This window comes from Rhipicephalus microplus, chromosome 6 (genome assembly GCF_043290135.1).
Source record: "Rhipicephalus microplus isolate Deutch F79 chromosome 6, USDA_Rmic, whole genome shotgun sequence".
NCBI classification, from domain to species: Eukaryota; Metazoa; Arthropoda; class Arachnida; order Ixodida; family Ixodidae; genus Rhipicephalus; species Rhipicephalus microplus.
The window spans coordinates 75732760-75752754 of record NC_134705.1 but is presented as its reverse complement, the minus strand read 5'-3'; the positions used below and the strand labels follow the sequence as shown (position 1 = coordinate 75752754).

At 44.5% G+C, this 19995-nt stretch overlaps 1 protein-coding gene across 1 annotated transcript in view; it reads right to left on the bottom strand.

The window, feature by feature from the left end:
• Positions 1-19094, bottom strand: part of LOC119167588 (uncharacterized) — an 89196-nt gene extending 70102 nt beyond the window's left edge. The window contains exons 1-3 of the mRNA XM_037419089.2: positions 19066-19094; positions 8874-8956; positions 5824-5895 (exon numbers count right to left, since the gene is read on the bottom strand). Of these exons, the coding sequence (XP_037274986.2) occupies positions 5824-5887 (64 nt within the window). The 5' untranslated portion in view covers positions 5888-5895; positions 8874-8956; positions 19066-19094. The remainder of the gene's footprint in view (positions 1-5823; positions 5896-8873; positions 8957-19065) is intronic.
• Positions 19095-19995: the final 901 nt, after the last annotated feature.

Genomic DNA, 19995 nt, shown 5'->3' with positions numbered 1-19995 from the left:
TTGATTCCCCATTTGAAATGGATGAGAAGGTGTAGCATAACATATCAATTTGGGCTCACTACGCATTCTTCACAGACCTATTTTCTTTCTCATACCACTAGGCTCTGAACCATGAAAAGCCCCTATTATGCATAATTCAATTGTATTCACTCATACTATAGTTCGCATAAGCCTGGCGAACTTGGGCTGCTCCCTCCACTTAATGGGCCGACGTAATGACGTGTGCCATTACCCAATAGTTCCCTTATTCTGTGAACATTACTAACGGGCCGGTTACCACCAACAAGGAAAAGACAAACAGGTAATATAAGAAAAGAATGGAGGTCAACTAGATTTCGTGCAGTTTTCTACCATACACGTGAGGAAAGGGGAGTACAGTAGTTCAAAAGACAGAGGCAGAATGAGATGAACATTGCACACAACACACACCGCGGATCGTTTCACGGGTGGTTGCTCAGTAATGTTGCCTTCCAGAATCGTAGAAGGGCTCGTGTTCCACTCTGGGCTGATGTACTTGAAGATCATGCACCCAAGATCTTCTCTTTAGTGAAAAATGGATGATCATCAAGCCTCGTCAAGGCACAATTGAGAGTCTGCCGATCATGATCAGTCGGGATAGTGCCAAAATACGTGGCCAAGAGTTTTTACACAGTTGCGTCACTTGGATGAGTCAGCCATACAAATATCATGACTGAATGCGTTGACAAAGGCTACGCCGACCCACAACTGAAAGATCATTGTAGTGTCAAGCCTTGAAGTATTTGATGACAGGTGTAGATGAAGTAACACACCGAGGCTAATTGGGTGACGAGCGATGTTCAGTGGAGAATTACATTGTGGAAGCGGGGCATTAGGCGCAATTTCACGGACTTAACTAGCAGAGTCGACGTTTTTCCAACAGTATTGGTGCTCCGTCATTGGCTCACCGAGCTGCGCTGTCGGCTACGTGGTTACCACTCTTCCCACAGTGAGCCGGCTGCCATTGAAATACTATGTCATGTCCTTGGTTAGTGGTGCCATCACTAGTTTTATTGGTTTTAAAAGCTAAGTGATGGTTCTTTTAGCGTCGTAGACTTTGCACACAGTAAAGGAACGCCTTGGAGTCACAGAATATGGGTACTTTACTGGAAGATTCTTGCATAACAAATTTTGATTTCTTCAAGTTTTCTTTTTTTCCTCACACTATTGATACTTGGAATGGTCTCCCGGGCTGCCTGCGCGAGCTGACAAACGATGAATTCGTTGAACAATTGCCAAACTTTCTTCGCTGATCAGCTGTGTATACTTTCCTGATGTTCTGCCCTTTCAGTGTGTATACTTCAGTGTGTATACTCAATGTGTATACTTTATTTGTGTTGTACTTAATGCGACTAAACGTGATTTAGTGTGACTTGATGAATTGTATTTTAACATGTGTTGTACTCACTCCTTCATGATCTTGCTGTGCAAGATGCAGTATTTGTAAATAAAATAAATAAATTATTGCCGCTGGAAGTGCGATGGTCCCGGATCGCGTAGATATCGTGACGTGTGAGTTCTATACTTTGACAGCGATTGGTCTAGATGCAACCATAAAGGCGCCCGTCAATCTTCCTGACACCGAATAGTGTGTGCGAATCCGAGTTCGGTTAGAATGCGATATTTTCAAAAGGTCCACGAGATCTACTTGTGCGACGCAGATGACACGTTAGCCTTTTTGTTCATTGCCGGCACTTCAAGGTGCACAGCGTTTGCTTGCAGGCACCACTGCGGCCATCACGGTACGATTGTGGACGAGAACCATTAGGAAACGGAATGCTCGTTAGCCGCCACTCCGGAAAACTGCCTTAAGTCTTTCTAAGGGCAGACTAGCGAGGTGTTATTCAGACAATCTTGATATATGGCGAATATGCGGCCAGGTGTTATATGTGCCGTAATCAGGTGGTCTTTGGCAATGACAATAGTTGCGATTGTTTTAGCACACCTAGGTATCCCCAAGCTCGGCTTAAGAACTTCGCCTTGAACACTTTGCAAGACCCGGATATAAGTATTTCCGGCATTGATATGCACTGCAGCAAATACCCCGAGAAGCGCCCTCTACAAATCAAACATAGCTGATAAGAATGTGCCGCGAGTTTTGCTGCCGAGTACGAGAGGTGATCACTGCATAAAAGATCTATTTCGATAGTGACACCCAATAATCGGCTACATCTTGTATACAAAATTCTTATTCTGGCGATTAAAAACGGGTACCAGAACATCCGGCTTGTGGGTAAAAGGGACTGAGACACGCTTCTCCGCAGGAATCTTGAGGCCTCGAGCACGCAGCGGCTGATTCAGAGGAGGGGGGCCATCTCCCGCCCTCAAACCTGTGCCTGCACCCCACCCTACTATTAAGTCCTCTTCTTCCACCTTCTATCCCCAATAAGAACGATTTCGAGCGCACAATAGCAGTATTTACGCAATGACTGTGAAACAAAAAGACGGAGTCCTGCCCTTTCTAGTACCTCGACATTGCTCTAGGGTCTTTTCGGAGCCTCGCACGTACCTGGGGTGGCGTCACTGCAGAAGCGGAGATGCATATGCCATGGACATACACATAAGGGTGCACTTATCGATACTGAAACCGGACAACTTCAAGTAGTGAGGTTAAACAAAGCAGAGACGAAAACCCCGCCTTGCGGCACGCCACTAGAGGCATGATGGTCCTTATTGCATGCAGCCTGTCGCGGCTTGCATGGAGTAGGACCTCTTCATTAGGTAACTCCGAATCCATCAAAACATTTCTCCGCCGATTCTAACATTTTCGAAGGCATTATGAGTAGCATCGCGCTTTACGTTGCCGCAGGCCCCTTTGACGTGGAGGAACATAGTAACAAATATACACTTTGAGGTAATTCTGTTGTGTCACATTGGTCACAAGGTCGATGATTCTGTCCTAAAAAACGGACTCGTGAAAAACCAGTCAGCCTCTGGATATGTATTGTTAGCGCTCCAGGAAGCACTCGAGTCGTGTGTGGAACATTTTTTCATTCTTTCTCGCGCAGCTGAATGGGGCAATTCATCTGTACGATGCCACTTCAAGTGACGACTTTCCAAGCTTCAGGATCAGCACCAAGCAGCTTGTCATCCACCTATCAGGAACGACGCCATCATTTCATGACTGCATGCAACATTTCAGCAGCTGGTCTATGCCGCGTTATCAAGGTTGTTATAAAGCAGAATATGTAATTCCATGCGGCTCAGGTGACTTTTGGGTTGCATATTCGTAATTTAAGAAATATATCACAGAAAAGGTGCTGGCGAAAAGAGAAAATTTGTCATTTTAGTGATCTCATATTCCACTTGAAGAACGTTGCACTACACACCTCTTCGCGGAATGGAAGTGGTGAATGAGCCGTTGTGTGTACGCATTGTTGACAAGCACTCTGTTCAAGGAATCTGATAATTGCGCTGCGAATCCTGCAGTTGGCGTATTCAGACCGCTTACAATGGTGCGAATTGAATCGATGAAAAACTTGATCAATGTCAAAATATCGTGATCATGCTGTCAGAGATCATCTGAGCAGAATGCAGGGCGTAGTTATACCGGTGCCGAGTTATCCTAAGGAGTTATCCTAAGTAAAGGCTATGCATCTTCCATAGCCTTTTTCCGGTGCAGCATTGGCAGTGTGCGTGTTGCTTATGTTCTCCCGCTGATGTAATGATGCCACTGAACTAAAGAACGCTCTGCAGTGAGTATTCACAGCAGGCAGAGCTTCTTGATGCGCGTCTGCAACGAGAACAATGTCACGTGCCGACAGCAGCTGCTTCCCGGTGATTCGAACGGTCCCTCACCTTTTCCTGAAAACCAAAATTTCTCGCCTTACATTTCGACACTCCACTGATGAAATGTCATGGAGTCCTTGGCAATACAAAAAATTGTAAGGTTTATCATTACAGTGGTCAGCTGATTGTGATGCACCACAGCTGGAACACATGAAATTTTCACAGATGGCACTCACATGACCAAAATTTTGTCATTTCGGCATTTAATTGGCTTAGGAACCAAAGGCGTCAAAGCATTTTGAAAAAAACCCACCTTGAAATGTGACTTCCAGCAGTCACTCTTATTGCCAATCATCAGGCATCGAGAGTTTTCTAGATGGCACACCAAAAGAACTTGTGGTACATCATTGGAAATACTAAGGACAATCGATAGATCTTCAATCAAGATCGGCACCTGAAATATCATGTAGGGCGCATGCAGGTACTCGATGTCCCAGCAAATGGATCATCCGGACGTTTATGCCACCAAGAACGTTGACCTTGCGTAGAGGGTCCAACGCTTGAGGGACGTCCACCAAGACATTTTTTCGCGCTTTCACTCTGATGTCCTCGATACTGTTCGGTAACAGTGCATCGAGCTTTGAAGATTCCGCTTGCCTGTTCAGCAGACTCCTGTTGATAGATGGTTGCATAGTCAAGAAGAAGGCTATTTATTTTGGTGGGCTCGGGGGTATTCACAGCAGCTGCGTTCACAGAAGCTCCGAACATCCTCGGCTTCGCTTTACGGCTCACTAAAGTAACGCTTTCGTCACGGTAATTATCGGTGCTATCGCCAGCATCAGTTATGGTGGCCTTGCTCTCACCGGCAGCGCCATTCCGCTTTCTTGAGAATGTCGACATAGACTACGGCAAAACGGGTAGGCGTGCAGGAGACTACGTTTTCATCATCGTGAAGAAGGGAACTGTATGTTTCCAGCATAAATGCAAGAATACCAAAAAAGTCTGAAGATGAACAACAAGAGGTCAAAACAATATATAAATGTATGATGTTAAAAAAGAAAAAAATAGACAACCGCCCTTTTGTGGCACGAAGCCACGGGGCAATAAAACTGTGAATTATATGTTAACTATATCTATTCACATTAAATACACGATGTGTCCCTCCGACTAAGAGCCTATATACTTTACTAGATGCATGCAGTGTCCCCACTCGGAGTTTCATAAAAAAAACCTTCTCTTCAGAAACTTAGGATGGTTTTGACGCATAGAGTATCTGAACCGAGGAGGAATTGTTCCAGCCGTCACTAGTTTTTTTGACACCAGCCCATGAATTTAGTAATTCTCAGGTTAAGAAAATCGCAGGGCAAATTATGTGTTTTTATGTTTTCCCCACTAAATATGGCACAACAACAATAATTCTAGTGCACGAAAAAGACGCCCTATCGTCGGTGCGTCTCGAACTCGCTAATGAGTGAGCTCGACCAACCAATGGAGGGGTTGTCTGAGCCGTGATTGGTTCAGCCCACGTGGTGTTCCAGTTACTGCATGGCAGTTACAAATATTAAGTTGTCCTGTGCTTTTCACAGATTAGTGTCTGCTGGATTGATTTGCTTATAATATATTTGAGAATTTCAACAAAAAGAGATACTTTAAATGCTAGTTTTACTGTTTCTTACACAAAAGCTCGATAAATTGAATAACAAAGGAATAAAAAATTGTACAGGATACGGTAGTTGTCGTCCTCGAATTGTATACCAGTAATTATAATTTGGCTGCGAAGAAATAAACTAGGCTGAATGACGACTAGTCACCGAAAGTGACATCCTGCTACCTTTGAGATCAGACCGGTAAATAGAAGCACCAAATATGTATATACTATTTCAATGTTGCCACATCTCAAGATTAACTGCAGCAATTTTTTAAAGGCAATGTATACACAGTAGGAGTATTTAAGTAAAAGAATAACAACTTAAACAAACGTCATACTTCTATATAAAAAGCTGTGTACTTCGACCAGTATCAGTAGTCTCTAATTGTTGTGCCATGAATAGGAAATTGCATCTTGTGAACACTTACCTATACTTGCGGCCACCAGAACGACAAATAGTGCGACATTCCACAACACGTAGTCACAATGCATTTCTAGGGCTAAAAAAAGAGAAAGAACGCAGTTGGTGATCTCAAACACAATGTACACATGTGCAAATACATCACAAAAACAATAGGGCCTATTTAAACAGTAATTACTTCAATGAGAAATACTTTCGCGCCTAATCTACAACACTTCGCTGAACGCACATGTTCCAAAACCCTAAAATGCTGTTTTCTGTATCACCTTCGGGCCCTGAGAATGTTTTAACAAGTGAATAAATAAGTAATAAAATTGCATAAATGCTATTCAATGCTGCATGTGGGTAAAAATACTAAACGTGGTGTCATGCCCAATTTCATGGAAATAATCTGCGTTTACTCTCAACCAGTGTCAGTTTGTTGTGCAATGTCACACTGTACCACGCAAAGCCCACTATAGCTTTCTTCCGCGCACTTCTGAATAAACTCAGTTTTTCCCTGTTTCTAGCCAGCGACGATGTCTCGAATAGCGCTACGAGCCTTCGTATTTGCAGGACACTGCACCCAGCTGGTGATACAACCAACACTCAACTGTTGGCTGTCAGACTTATAAAAAAACACAAAAAAGGCCGCCCGCATCTTCCCACGGTATAAGGGGGCGGGGGGCAAATAAGTAAATGCATCGTAGAATAGCAGGCGTATCGCATGATTGTTGAGTAATGGGGTATGGTTTAGGAACGCCTACTTGTTATTTCGTTTTTATTATTCATGCTTATTGAATGATTGAGAAGCGTTCTCTTCAACGATTGGTGGGACACTGTCAATGAAAAGTTGTGCAGCTCGAGCAGTTGGTTTTAACTAGCAGACGCTACCTGCGTCAGCCTCACTGGTATGGGAGTGTCGAATTGTTTTTATTGCGACAGCAATTGTATGGACACTCTCGGCATATATATATATATATATATATATATATATATATATATATATATATATATATATATATATATATATATATATATATACGTCCAGCAATTTATATCGACCATTTACCGCTGGCGATCGGCACCTAGGTGGAGGGGGAATCGGAGAGGAGTGGCTGGTCGTAAAGCCCATGATGGCACCCTCCCATGCCCTTACCTCGCAGTTGGGAGTTTCTTGTGTCTTCGCTCTCCTTAAGCTCTAACTAGAACGGTTTTGTTGTAATTACCGCGGCACAAAGGTCACCGCAATCGTTGCACAGTCTCCGTATCCGAAAAGAGCGTACTTTGCAGACACAGCGAAGTAACAACTGAGACTCTTATTCACGTTTATTTGTACCTGTGAGTACGTTCCATGGGTTATTTGTGCGTGAAAAACGCGGGAAACATTTTGATCTGCTAGCCATTTTTCTCCTCACCTTCTAACTTGTTGCTATCGCGTTCATTGCTTCGCCTTTGCGGCAAAGCTTTGACGTTTTTTGTCTTTATTAGTCTTATTCATTAAATTAGGAGCAGCGTTGCCTGCAATGAGTGCTCGGATGCTGATGCGCGATACACTGCCTACATATAAGTTTTTTCGCTGTTTACCAACAAAGGTGCTGGATGGCTTCCGGTTTTGTGCACCAGCGTTGCATAGGAGCAGTTTTGCCAGGTCGGACGAAGTGGCGTAGCCAGAAACGAGACCAACTGAAGTCCAAGTGTTAACAAAGATAAAAAGTAACAGAAATATTCCTAGCCCAATATAGCCATTCGCATTTTCAGTTTCATTTGCAGTTACAAATCTGCTTTAGACTATTACAGTAGCTTTTTGTATAATCGGTAGTTAATGTATCTCTTTAAAGCATCCGGAAACAAGACGTGATTATGAAAAACACCTTACAAGAGGACTCCGTAAAGATGGAGCAACAGTGGTTCTGCAAGCAAATCTGAGTACATGGGCCTCGTCAGTACCGTTTGAAAACGTGAGAGTATGAAACAAATCCGCTTTAACTTTTGTATACTATTGAACCAACTTCGGACAAAAAAAAATGAAACAAAGTTACAGACTGCACAAATGTGCATGCCACATCTTACCAGTCCGGCACTGAAGAGAAAGAAAAAACGTGCGCAGCCAAGGCTGCGAGAGAAGACGAGAAAACTGGTGATTCTAATGGAATATTGTAATACAAATTCTATACACATAGTTACAATGCTCACAGAAAAAAATGCACTACGCTTTCTTGGCCAATCTCCCTCAGTGGGTGTGAGCCATGAGCCGAGGGAAACAAACAAACTAATTAAGGGCAAGATGACTCCTTTTCTGATTTCTCGCGATAGCGCATAGTTTTCTTACAATTTATGGTGCCGAAAACCCCGTGCGGAACGTACCCCCTTCTACGCACGACTCAAGGGATCTTCTACTCGTCCACGTCACGTCGAGGGTGGCGAGAATTGACCGACCAACTACAGCTTTGATGATCATTACAGTAGCTGTACACCTCCCTACTAGCAGCCGAAAAGCTTTCATCATGGATCTTCTCAAGGCCAAGTGGGCAGTTCGACGTGCACAGAGCACCAAGCTACTGCAGGAGGCCCGAATCTTGATCAACGATCCCAACGCCGACATCACCAAGCTCACATGTCTTCTCGACCGCCTCAGCGTGAGCAATCTGGAACTATCAATCATCAATGCCGCTCTAGAAGAGCTCATTCCTGACGACGATCTTGAGGCAGAATATAACGCTGCGGCAGAGTATAATGACCAAGTGATAAGTATGCTCGCCTAATTATGCTGCCAGATCGCCGCTTTAGAGCGTGTTCGAAGGCAGCCGAAGGCGGCAGTATCAGCTCACATGACCATTATGGCTGAAGCTAATGCTATCCAAAGACTGTACAGCCAGAACTAATGGAGCTATTGCTCAGCCAACGACTGTGCAGCCAAGACATGACGCGGGACTTCTTCCGGCTTATGATTGCCAAAGCTCTGCCTTCCGGCTTTTAACGGCGACATTCACAGTTCGGCATGATTTAGGAAACAGTTTGAGCAGACGGTTCATCGCAACGGGACATTATCCTCGACCACAAAATTTTACTACTTACTTGATAGCCTTGTGGAAGAAGCCGTGGCATGCGCCGCGGGGCTACCAACCTCTGAGTCATGCTGTCCAGATGCCGTGAAAGTTCTGAAGGAAAGGTTCGGGTACTTCAAGAAACTAGAAGCGTACCACCTGTCAGCTTCAATAAATCTTCCTCAGGTCATGTCAGCAAACGATATAAGAGGTCTTCGGAAGTTGCACGACGCCGTGCAACTCCATATTCGTTGCCTGAAAGCTTTAAACGTACCGATACTGAAATTTTCTGCAATGCTTGTCAATATTTTGCGCAACGCCTTACCGGGTGACATTGCTTGGCGTTTGTTCGCGAAAAAGAAAAACAAGCACTAAGAATTTCTTCCATTGCAGAAACTGTGGGTAATATGTCGTAACAGGCACTCGCGATCGCGTCTTCAAAAGGCGGGCTGAATGACCTGCTTCATTTCACAAGGATAGAATTAGAAAGCCGCGAAAAGTGCTTTACGACGCCAACGGAGTGAAAGGAATATATTGAAAGCTTTAGAGACCGCAGTACGCATCAGTGTTGCATAATACTACAGAGGCAAAAGGCGTTGACTACTTCTTTTGTGGATGTGATAACCATGGCACCCGTACTTGTGGCTTTTACATTTATCTCGAGTCAGAGAAGCAACGGCTAAGCAAGGACAATCGTTGCTTGGGGTGTACACCGTGAGGACATCAGGCACGGTCCTGCCATGTGAAGCTCACCTGTTCACTTTGCCACGGCAGACATGCCTCAATAAGGTGTGACCAAATAATAAGGGGCAAGAAAGTACACTAACATCTGACAGCACGATAGCATTTTGTGTCAGCCAACGCTAAACTCCCACTTTATCAGTCATCGCGCATTCTAAATAATATGGACAACGAATTATACCTTCAAACATTTCGTTCTTGGACAGGTCACGATGATAACTGCCAATACGTGAGGGGTATTATAAATGTTGGCTGTCAGCGATCATTCATCAAGGAAGATCTCGCCACTATGCTACGACTCAAGATTGTTGAAAAGTCTAGAGTCGTATTCATCATTTTTCTAGAAGCGACAACTTCCAGAGCTGCAAAACTTAAGGTTGTGGAAGTGTCTTTTCGAAGTCATCATAACTCGCAAGTCTGCATTGTACAAGTCATCATAGTGTCATTTATTTGCCACGACGTTTGTACACCGTCCGGTGATAACAAATTCGTGAGACAGCGGAGACTGGAAAGACAATTATTCGCTGACTAACAATGCTTCCTTGGAGCAGATGCAGAACCCGGCCTGTCTTTACCCATTGGGTCAAAAAACCTTTCGAAGATATTGACTGGTGAATTCTCGCGCAGCACAGATATCCATAGAATCGTTGCTATGAATTTACTATTCACATGGACTTTCAAAGGGCCAACCCAGCAAGCGCTCTCCAGCGCAAGCAATGCAAATTTGATCATCGGTGCACTACACATGAGTACCCAGCCTGACGACGAAGTGACCTCACAGAGATCACAGTCTTCTGGAAAACAAGGGACAAGTGGTATCATAGACCCAAACGACTGTGAGCAAGACAAGACTCTCGGCGCATTCCGCCAGACAACATGTGAATCGCATGAGAGTTGTACAGTTGAGCCACCGAGGAATGAAGATAACTATGGGAAACCTCTCAATTGACTACCGAAGCAAGATGAAATGGTTTCTCTAAACGGGCAGCTCCATCAATACAACGCGGTTATAACAGAATATCTTTTGCATGGACACGCGGAGTTAGTGCCTAAAGATGTTCTTGAGAGCCGACATGTCTATGGTATAACCCACAGAAAAGTGACACAAGAATCACTTACTGCAAATCTGAGCTAACTTGACGCATTGTTTCATACACCACCTTCGCCATCTGTCAATGACATTCTAAACAAAACGGATATGTGCAAAGATCCTAGATCGATAGATTAGCCATAGTGAACCTGGCCTACAAAAGCAGAGGATATCTTACTTCCGATAAAAACGCCTCACCAATGCGTCAACTGACAACCCTATTTCTACACAAAGGAGACGCTGTGCTAATATGCCCCGGCCATATTTAGGTCGGATATTCATTGACTGCTTCTTCAGCGTCACATAGCTCTTAGTATGACGATGCGCATAAGGGACAACTGACGACCTTATGTAGTTCAGGTATCGTCTGCAATTGCTTAATTCACGGTAGATTCGACGGAGAAAGGAGTACCTGGTGCAGCTGCGAGCCCGTCATTGGTATCCGTCGCGTATTAGCAAGGACCTAATAGTGGATGACATCTTTCTTGTTTGTTTCAAGGTGCATCTGGCCCCTTGGCAGTGTGGTAGAAGTTGTTCTCGGTCAAGACAGTGTAGTACAGGCCTGTCGAATCAAGACGCAATAAGGTAACATTATGCCACGACCAGTACAGAAGCTCTACAAGCTAGAGATATCCTGCAACCTCTTGGGGCAGGAGGATGAAGAAAAAGAATAAACGTGCACAGCCTAGGTATGCGAGAAACACGAGGAAGTTGGTGATGCTAAGAGCAGGATGGCTCCTTGTCTGGTTTCTCACGTTAGGGCATAGTTTTCTCACAGACACTGTTCGGCAGTAAGATTCCGAAGCGAGGTGTGCTTCTATAGGGCCAGCTATTACCAACTCAGCTTTATTTTACACACGAAAAACGTAGACAACAGTTACTTTTGACTAATATTCTTGTCATAGACGCTAGCTTTTGCTGCCGTCCCTTTGAATATTCAGACGGTGGATCAAACTCAGCTTAACAACAGCAAATAACAAAGATGGCCATTTATTCACAGAAGTGTACGTAGATTTTTTTAAATGAGGGGCACATTTTAAAATGGTCATTTTTTGCTTGGTGCGGCATAGCGAAAAATATTTGAGGGGAGGGGGAGGCACAGGTTCTTTACACCACCCCCTGGCTACGCAACTCCTAACCAATGTGTGTTATAGGTCAAAGTCAACAATGGTTTCCACTTTCAAAAATTGCTTTAATATTGTTATGGCAGTGAAAGACTGAATACCGAATACAGCAGATAGTGATAATAGCCAATGTTGCACGTCTCAAAGAATGACATGATTATGAGAGACTCCATGCTGGATGCATACGCAGATCATGATCACCTGGGGTTCTTCACGGAGCACTCTGTTGCATTTTGCCTCCATGAATATGCAAAAATGCGGCCACCTTGGCCGAGATTCCATCCCATAATCTTCCGCCAGAAGTCAAGTTTCGTAGCAAGCCCATCATGTTCCGCAATACTCGATATAATAAAATGTTTTGGCTAAATTTGCTGCGAGTAATAGAGATGTCATGCAAAGCACGAGCTATGAGCACAAACGCGGAAATCTTGTATTGGGCAAAACTTGAGAGCTCAATATACATGACTGGGGCCGGGTGCATGAGTCATCATTCATCGCAGGTTATGCGTTCGAAGTTTTGTAAAGTCCGCAATACACACAGCACAATGCATGCGTTGCTTCTGCAATCTGATTAAGAAGATGAACAACCGCTATGCAATCGGCGCAATTGCAGAAGGTTCTATGAAACGAAAGCTTGCTTGTACGTATTGAGACGAGTACAATACATTTTTTTATTGCAACGTGAACTTAGAGGTTAAAAGAAGACGAAAATGTGTGTGATGCGTGGCGGCACCCCTCATGAGGGGGCGGAAAGAAGACGAAGGAGGTTGGGACGCTCGAGAAGCCAGGCGGGTCGAGGCAGTCGGCCAGCAGAAGAGAATGAGGGTAGCGACGGCTACCGGTTCGTTGTGGCACCCAACCTCTCGCGGGTGTACTCAAGGCGAACTCGGATGACGACTGACGCTGGGCGACGCGGGGCGATGACGGTGCAAGTGTCACTTTCGAGACCCGCGAGTTATTTGGGGACTACGGGGGCCCCCGAACCTCGAAGGCTGAGGCCTGTGGGACTGGCCTACCGGTGTTTCCAGGCATGGCCGAGCACGCGTCTGGCCAGCCACGCAATAGAAATGCAGCCGTCTCAGGGACTGCCATGATAGGAATACCACAACCTCAAGACGACTCGGCTACACGTCGGACCATCTCGTTTACAGCGTCCCGTAAGTGGCTCCCATGCATTGGTGTAAGTAGCTGCGCTATGTCAGGGTCGCTGGAGCCATGTACTGTAGCTAAGTAAGTGCAGGGATGATAGTGGTGCAAAGGTTTGTTAGATTATTTATGTCACTGTAAAATATTCATATATGTGTGTCCATGTCGTATAACCGTGCTTTCATTGCTTACGTCGCAACTCTTGTCGTTTCAGCCCACACGAACCTGTCAGAATTGGCGGGTCTTGCCAGGATTAGCTAAATACATCGGTATCCAACGCTCAAACCTAGGGGTGAGACATGGCTAATGAAAACGTTGTCGGTAATAGAAAATAGCTAGGATTGAAGGATGCAGAATTGAGGGCATGGGTGGAGCAGGAGCGTATTCAATTACGCTATGAGCTTACCGAAGAGCAAAACTCTCTCAAGGAGGAAATGGAATTGAAGCAGCAGTTAATTGAACAAGAACATGAGTCAGCTCGCGAGAAAGCGGAGCAGCAACAAAAGCTGCTAGAACGAGAGATGAAGGTGCTTAAGCTGAAGCTTCGACTTCAAGAAAGGGCTGCTAGTCCGCAGGCAGCCCATGACGTAAATGCTGTGAGCACGAATGCGTCTGTAACATCAAGCGTGTGTGTAGTTCCCATACGCTAATACCTCCGTTCAATGGCAAATGGGATGAAGTAGAGGCGTACCTACAACGTTTCGAACAAGTCACCACCTGTCAGCAATAGCCAAAAAAGAAGTGGGTACTCTCCTTGTGTCTATGTACGACTGGTGAAGCATTGACGGTCATCGGACGCAGAGACCCGACTGCTGCCTCCGATAACGACACGTTAAGGCGGGCACTCCTGCAAGGCTTTTTGTACACGGTGAACGGGCACCTAGATAAATTGCGAGATGTCCGACCCGAGGATAGGGAAAACTCCAAGCAGTACGCTTTGAGGCTCTTGGGGTACTTCGCACCACCGCGGTGGTCTAGTGGCTAAGGTACTCGGCTGCTGACCCGCAGGTCGCGGGATCGAATCCTAGCTGCGGCGGCTGCATTTCCGATGGAGACGGAAATATTGTAGGCCCGTGTGCTCAGATTAGGGTGCACGTTAAAGAACTCCAGGTGAACGAAATTTCCGGAGCCCTCCACTACGGCTTCTCTCATAATCATATGGTGGTTTTGGGACGTTCAACCCCACGTATCAGTCAATCATCTCGGGGTACTTCGATCATTGGCTGTAGCTCGCTGAGACAGAGAAAAGCTACAATGTCCTAAGGGAGCTTATCATTGCCGAACAATTTCTCAAGGCATGCTCCCCCTCATTAAGAATTTTCCTGAAAGAAAGAAGAATGAACTATCCGGGAACTTTCCCAGACAGCGAAAATTTTGCCGAAACTCACGCTTTGTTGAACTTTCATAGGGAGTGGCCTGAGGAGGAGATCATTCAAAAATGCGGTCTGAGAACAGATAAAAAATCACAGCATGTCCACTGAGTGAATATTGCTGAGTGGGGCGAAGCGTCTGTCAGCTCCTCCGTGGTTCCGTGTGTTCCTTTTTGCTTCCGTCCGTCCGCGCGACCATACGTGCGTCAATCCAAGCGTCCGCCCATCTGGTCGTGTGTCCATTTATGAGTCTATCCGTCTGTCCATCCGTTCGTGCATTCATCTACTCGTACGTGCGTGCATCCATCCATCCGTTCGTCTGTCTGCTTGTCTGTCTGTCCGTCCATCCGTGCGTCCGTCTGTGCGTCCATCTAGTGAACACTCCAAGTACCGCCATCTCCCGTCTCACAACTCTTGTGACCGATACCCGCTCTAGAGTGGGTATGTATGTAGCCCCTGGTGGCTACATACATACATACATACATACATACATACATACATACATACATACATACATACATACATACATACATACATACATACATACATACATACATACATACATACATACATACATACATACATACATACATACATACATACATACATACATACATACATACATACATACATACATACATACATACATACATACATACATACATACATACATACATACATACATACATACATACATACATACATACATACATACATACATACATACATACATACATACATACATACATACATACATACAAGGGATGAACAAACCCACGCTATAAGGCGCTTTGCCTCTAAAAAGACACCTCCGAGTGATCGGGGAAACAATCACTCTTTCCTATATGACGAGAAGGGGTACAGGGGAGCCATGTGTTGGGCGCGCACTAAAAGGGAATATGGAAAGCAAGGTCGAGCAGTGGAGAAACTGCGTTCTAACAGGAAGAAGTTCATCACCCGAGGAGATGGCGAAAGTGAAGCGTCGTGCATGATTGCAGTAGACCGCACACGGGAGAAATCTCCATGCAATAAGAGTTATTGCTCTCAAGAATAGAGAGAGGATTCCTGTTGTCAATACCGCAGTCAGCAGCGCCATTGCATCGTGAAGAATTCAGAATATGCCAGTGAAGGAAAAATTTTCAAACGAGGGGCTGGTTACCGTGCTGCGCGATACTGGCTACGAACGCTCATCGTACTACAGGCAATAGTGACTGCTAAAGGAAAGATTAACTGGCAACTATTGACCGGTCTTATTGCTGGATCGCACGGTGAGCTACCTCCTGTAAGCTGTGGTATCCCTGGACACCCCATTCCTAGGAGGAGAGTTTCGTGCTTTGTGCTTGAAGGATTCTCTGCACGATGTATTTGTTGGGAACCGTGCTGGAGCAGCGTTGATGGAGACTTCTTATTTTTTTTATTTCATTCATGTGACCTTAAAGGCACAAGAACGGGCATTACATAGGGGAGGAATACAGCACAGAATACAACAAATGCAGAAAACCAAATGAAAGAAGAAACAAGCATGAAAAATGCATAAACAAGCAAACATAATGCAAACACAATGTAGAAAAGCCAAACAGACTTCAGTAATACAAGTTTCAGTAGAGTAAAATAAGATCATTATGACGGAGTACAATCTAGAAAAAATATACATAGATTAACTGCAAACTTGGAATCCGATAGTTTGGCTAGTATGGAAAAACAGCTCACTTAGGTGAAATAGTAGAGCTGAGTGGAAAGCAGTGAATTTTTATTACTTGCAGTGTTGCGTAGAAGGGCATCTCACTCGTTTACTGGTAAAACCAAAGGAGAGCGTAAATAATTTACTGTGTGAGCAATTTGTGGACGTACCTTGTGATCGTGATCACATAGGGCTAAAATGTTTGTGGCTGGATGAATTTCCGTGCGAAAGGACTGTTGCTAATGTCGATGCCATGAAAAAGTGAAAATCTGGAATATTTTCCGTGTGTAATAAGTTGTAATGTACCAGGAGTACTTTTTATTGAAAATGCACTGTGAGAACCTGAATATGGGGAAGCATTGAACCTAGCGGCTTTATGTTGAATTTACTCAAGCATGTCATAAAGATATGCTTCGTGCGGACGCCATTTGTTAGAAGCATGCTCTATGGATAGTTTGATGAGTGAATTAAGTGCCTGACGTTTAGTGTCTGAAGTAGCCAGGCGTAGGCGGCGTTTCAAAAGGCCGCGCTTACGAAATGCTTTGCTGGTAATCAAGTCTGCATGCTTGTTCCACATGAGATTGGAATGCAGAGTATTTATTAGACAATACTGTTTCAACGGGAGAAATGTTGGTGAGGTACACAGTCGGCAATAGATCGGCATCACAACCGAATATAGCATGTTTCATTTTAAACGTCATTTCATTTGTCATTTGCTGCACCATTAGGAAAGTGTCGTTAGGTCAGATTGCACGGGTAAAATGTCGTTCTGGTGGCCTATTTCTTTATACATTGTGCAGTCATCAGCAAAGCGTCATACTGCACATTAATTGATATATTGCTGATATAGATTACAAATAACAGCGACCCTAAAACTGACCCTTGTGGAACGCCTGACTTGACCTGCGTCTGTTTATATATGTAGGAGTCGATTTTAACACACTGAAACGTGTTTGTCTGAAAGGCTTCAGTCCACTGAATTGTTATTTATCTAGCCGTATACTACGCAGTTTCGATAGAAGACTGTTGAGGAGCGCGATCAAATTGCTTTGCAAAAATCAATAAAAACCGCATTGATTAAAATGACCTATAGAAGGAGTTATGCAAATGAGTGACTAGCTTATGCAGTAGTGACTAACAGTTGAGATACACTACATTTATGTTTCTGAAAGCCTTGTTCATTTTAAAAAGTAGCTTATTGGATTGAAGGTGGGGCATCATGTTTTCGGAAGCAATTCGGTAGCACTTCGGTAGCAATTCAAAGCAAGGCCAATAGTCCAGCAGCTGCAGTGACGTTGAGCAAGACACGCCCACGACGTCTAAGACATGCCGTGGTGGACGACACGGGGTACCGATAATAGACCGATCAGGGGCATATGAACCAGAATCAAGGGAGCGGAGCCCAGCAGCGGCAAGCGGTATTAATCGGACGAAGAGTGTGAAAAAGACATCAAGAAAAGCCAATCCCATGTAAAACTCGACGTCTATCACCCACGCCATGGCTTAAGGCCTGACTGGAATAGCCCCTACCTGCCTGGATCTCGACCCGAAGAGAAGATGAGGCGCCATCGCCTCCGTACGCGTGACCTCCGTACACCCCCACGCCGGTGAAGGTGGCAGCACTTCAACAGGAGTTCGCATAACGTGGTTGGCGGTGTTCGCAACAGCAAGAAGTTCCCGTCACACCGCTTTATTGACGCTGACAAGCCGAGGGTACAAACTAATCAGTAGTCGGCACTTAAACCGTTACCTCCCCAGGTTTGCCGACGACCTTTCCGGGCAAAAGTATTCAAGCAACAGAAAAAAGACAGACGATGACAAGCCGGTGCTTATCACAACCAAGCGAAGACCAGGAGGAAACCACCGCGTGCATCATGTGTTGTGCATTCTGCGTGTGTGCAGGTGTTCTCGTGTCAGAGCCGGTAGGGTGTCCGTGATTCATGGCAAGCTACCATGGTCTGCTGGTGCGTGAGTCCACGAACCCTACTTGGGCTGTGCCAGACGTCCGGGAAGTGCTATGCATGCGCGTGGTGGTGATGTATGTAAATATTCTTCTACGCGAAGCGTATCCGTGCATAACGTTCTGAAAGCAGGGGAAGTTGGACTAGTGAAATACATTTTTTGTGTGCAACGTGACGTTAGAGGTTAAAAGAAGACGAAAATGTGTATGGTGCGCGGCGGTGTAGTTCATGAGGGAGTTTTCGGTAACAAATAAATTGAAATAAACTACGCCTTTGTGCTCCTGGGGCCGTCTCGTTGACTCGGTATGTACCGAAATCCACCCTGCTGATCACCAGTGTAAGGCGAAAATACTCCGCCGACACACCGTGAATACCATGGCTCATGTGTCATGAAAGCATTTTACTCAGTAACGTGCAATGGATATGCGCAAAGCAAGTGCGGTATTATGTGAATATGTACCACACGTGGAACTCCAGATCTGTAATAACAGGCATTACAAATCTTATATAAAAAATAAATATTGTTGCTTTACAAGCAGACATGACAAAACATTGTAAAGCATATTGTAGTGGTGTACTCATTAGATTACCTGATCTTTTTTTATTATTTTCCTAACGTAAGCAGGCATGTTTTTGGAAACGACTATGGTGGTTAGAATGAGACCCACACCTTTGAGCTTATCATACCGTCATATATTTCTAAAGGGTAACTGGTGGATGACTTTATAAAAACATACTGTTAAACAAAACACGGACGTGCTATTTCCTATAAATCTTAGTTTTTGGTGTCAGGCAAGCTTGCTGCAATGACAACGCAGTCACATGAATTCTCCTTGCTCACTGTTTGACATGAATTTCGTTGGCACAGCGTAACCTGTCTGCCGGAATTTTACCCAATAGTGCTACTTGTCAACAAATTACGTAAGAGCATTTCATACAGCTGCTTCCGAAAGGTGATCTTAGAGTAGAATGAGAATTTGATCGAAGGCAAGGCTACGTCTATAAACATCCTGTACGCATCACACCTTCACGGCGCTTCCATTTTTATGCATAACGCTTGTGTTCACAAAGTTAAAAATCAACAGTAACTGTATAAAATAAAATACCTACGGAAAAAAGTTGCAGATGGTCTTCCTAGTGCACCCACCAACTTTTGCAGTGAGTTAATATTACGCTGACGACTTTTTATATAGCCAAATCGGTGCTCCATCAACAAGCATACAGTGAACTCTGAAAAGGCCAATTTCGTTTCTCGTTAAATTGATCGCTAGGCACTAAATGTGTTTCGTTAGACTGAGAGACAAGTCGCAAAAAAAGCACTGCGCACAGAAATAAATTATTCCATTGTCACCATCACATCTATGTAGATGCGTTATTCAAGCTCATCATCAGCGTATTTGAGGGAAACAAGGTATGCATGAGAAGTTTCACAGATGGGTAATATTATTGTGTAAAGAAGAGCGAAGACAGTTAAAACTGCAGGCTTGCTTAGGATCAGTATGAATATGAATTGGTTTTCACTTCTCAATGAGCGTCAGAGTGACCTTATGTTTCTATACACTGGAAGCCTTACCATTCAAACAGCCGCATTGCGTGTTTTCCCCTGAGATCATTTCTTTACCTAAATGGAGGCAACATTGACGCAGCTTTACAACTTTCAAGCACAAGGAAAATACTTTATTTCCGATGAGCTTTGTGCATTCAGATACTGAAGGACTAACACTAAACGTGGCCGATGAGTAGCAACATAAATTGGAAACACATACACACAGGTTCATTAGCAACGCTAAATTCAGCTTATTGTAACACATATGCGACTAACTCTCTCGCCACATCAATACCAATAGGGCCTTGTGTAGTCCTAGTAGCAACATAGTCTGCCAGCATGTTAAATTTTTACACCTAAGATGAAGTGTTGGATGCATAACAGCGAAGTAAGGCCGTCAAGGCTTCAAGCTTTGCAAATAAGCTATAAGTATGTAGCACCACAGGGTCATTCGTTGATAAGATGTGTGCCGTGGACGCACTCTAGAAGCTTTG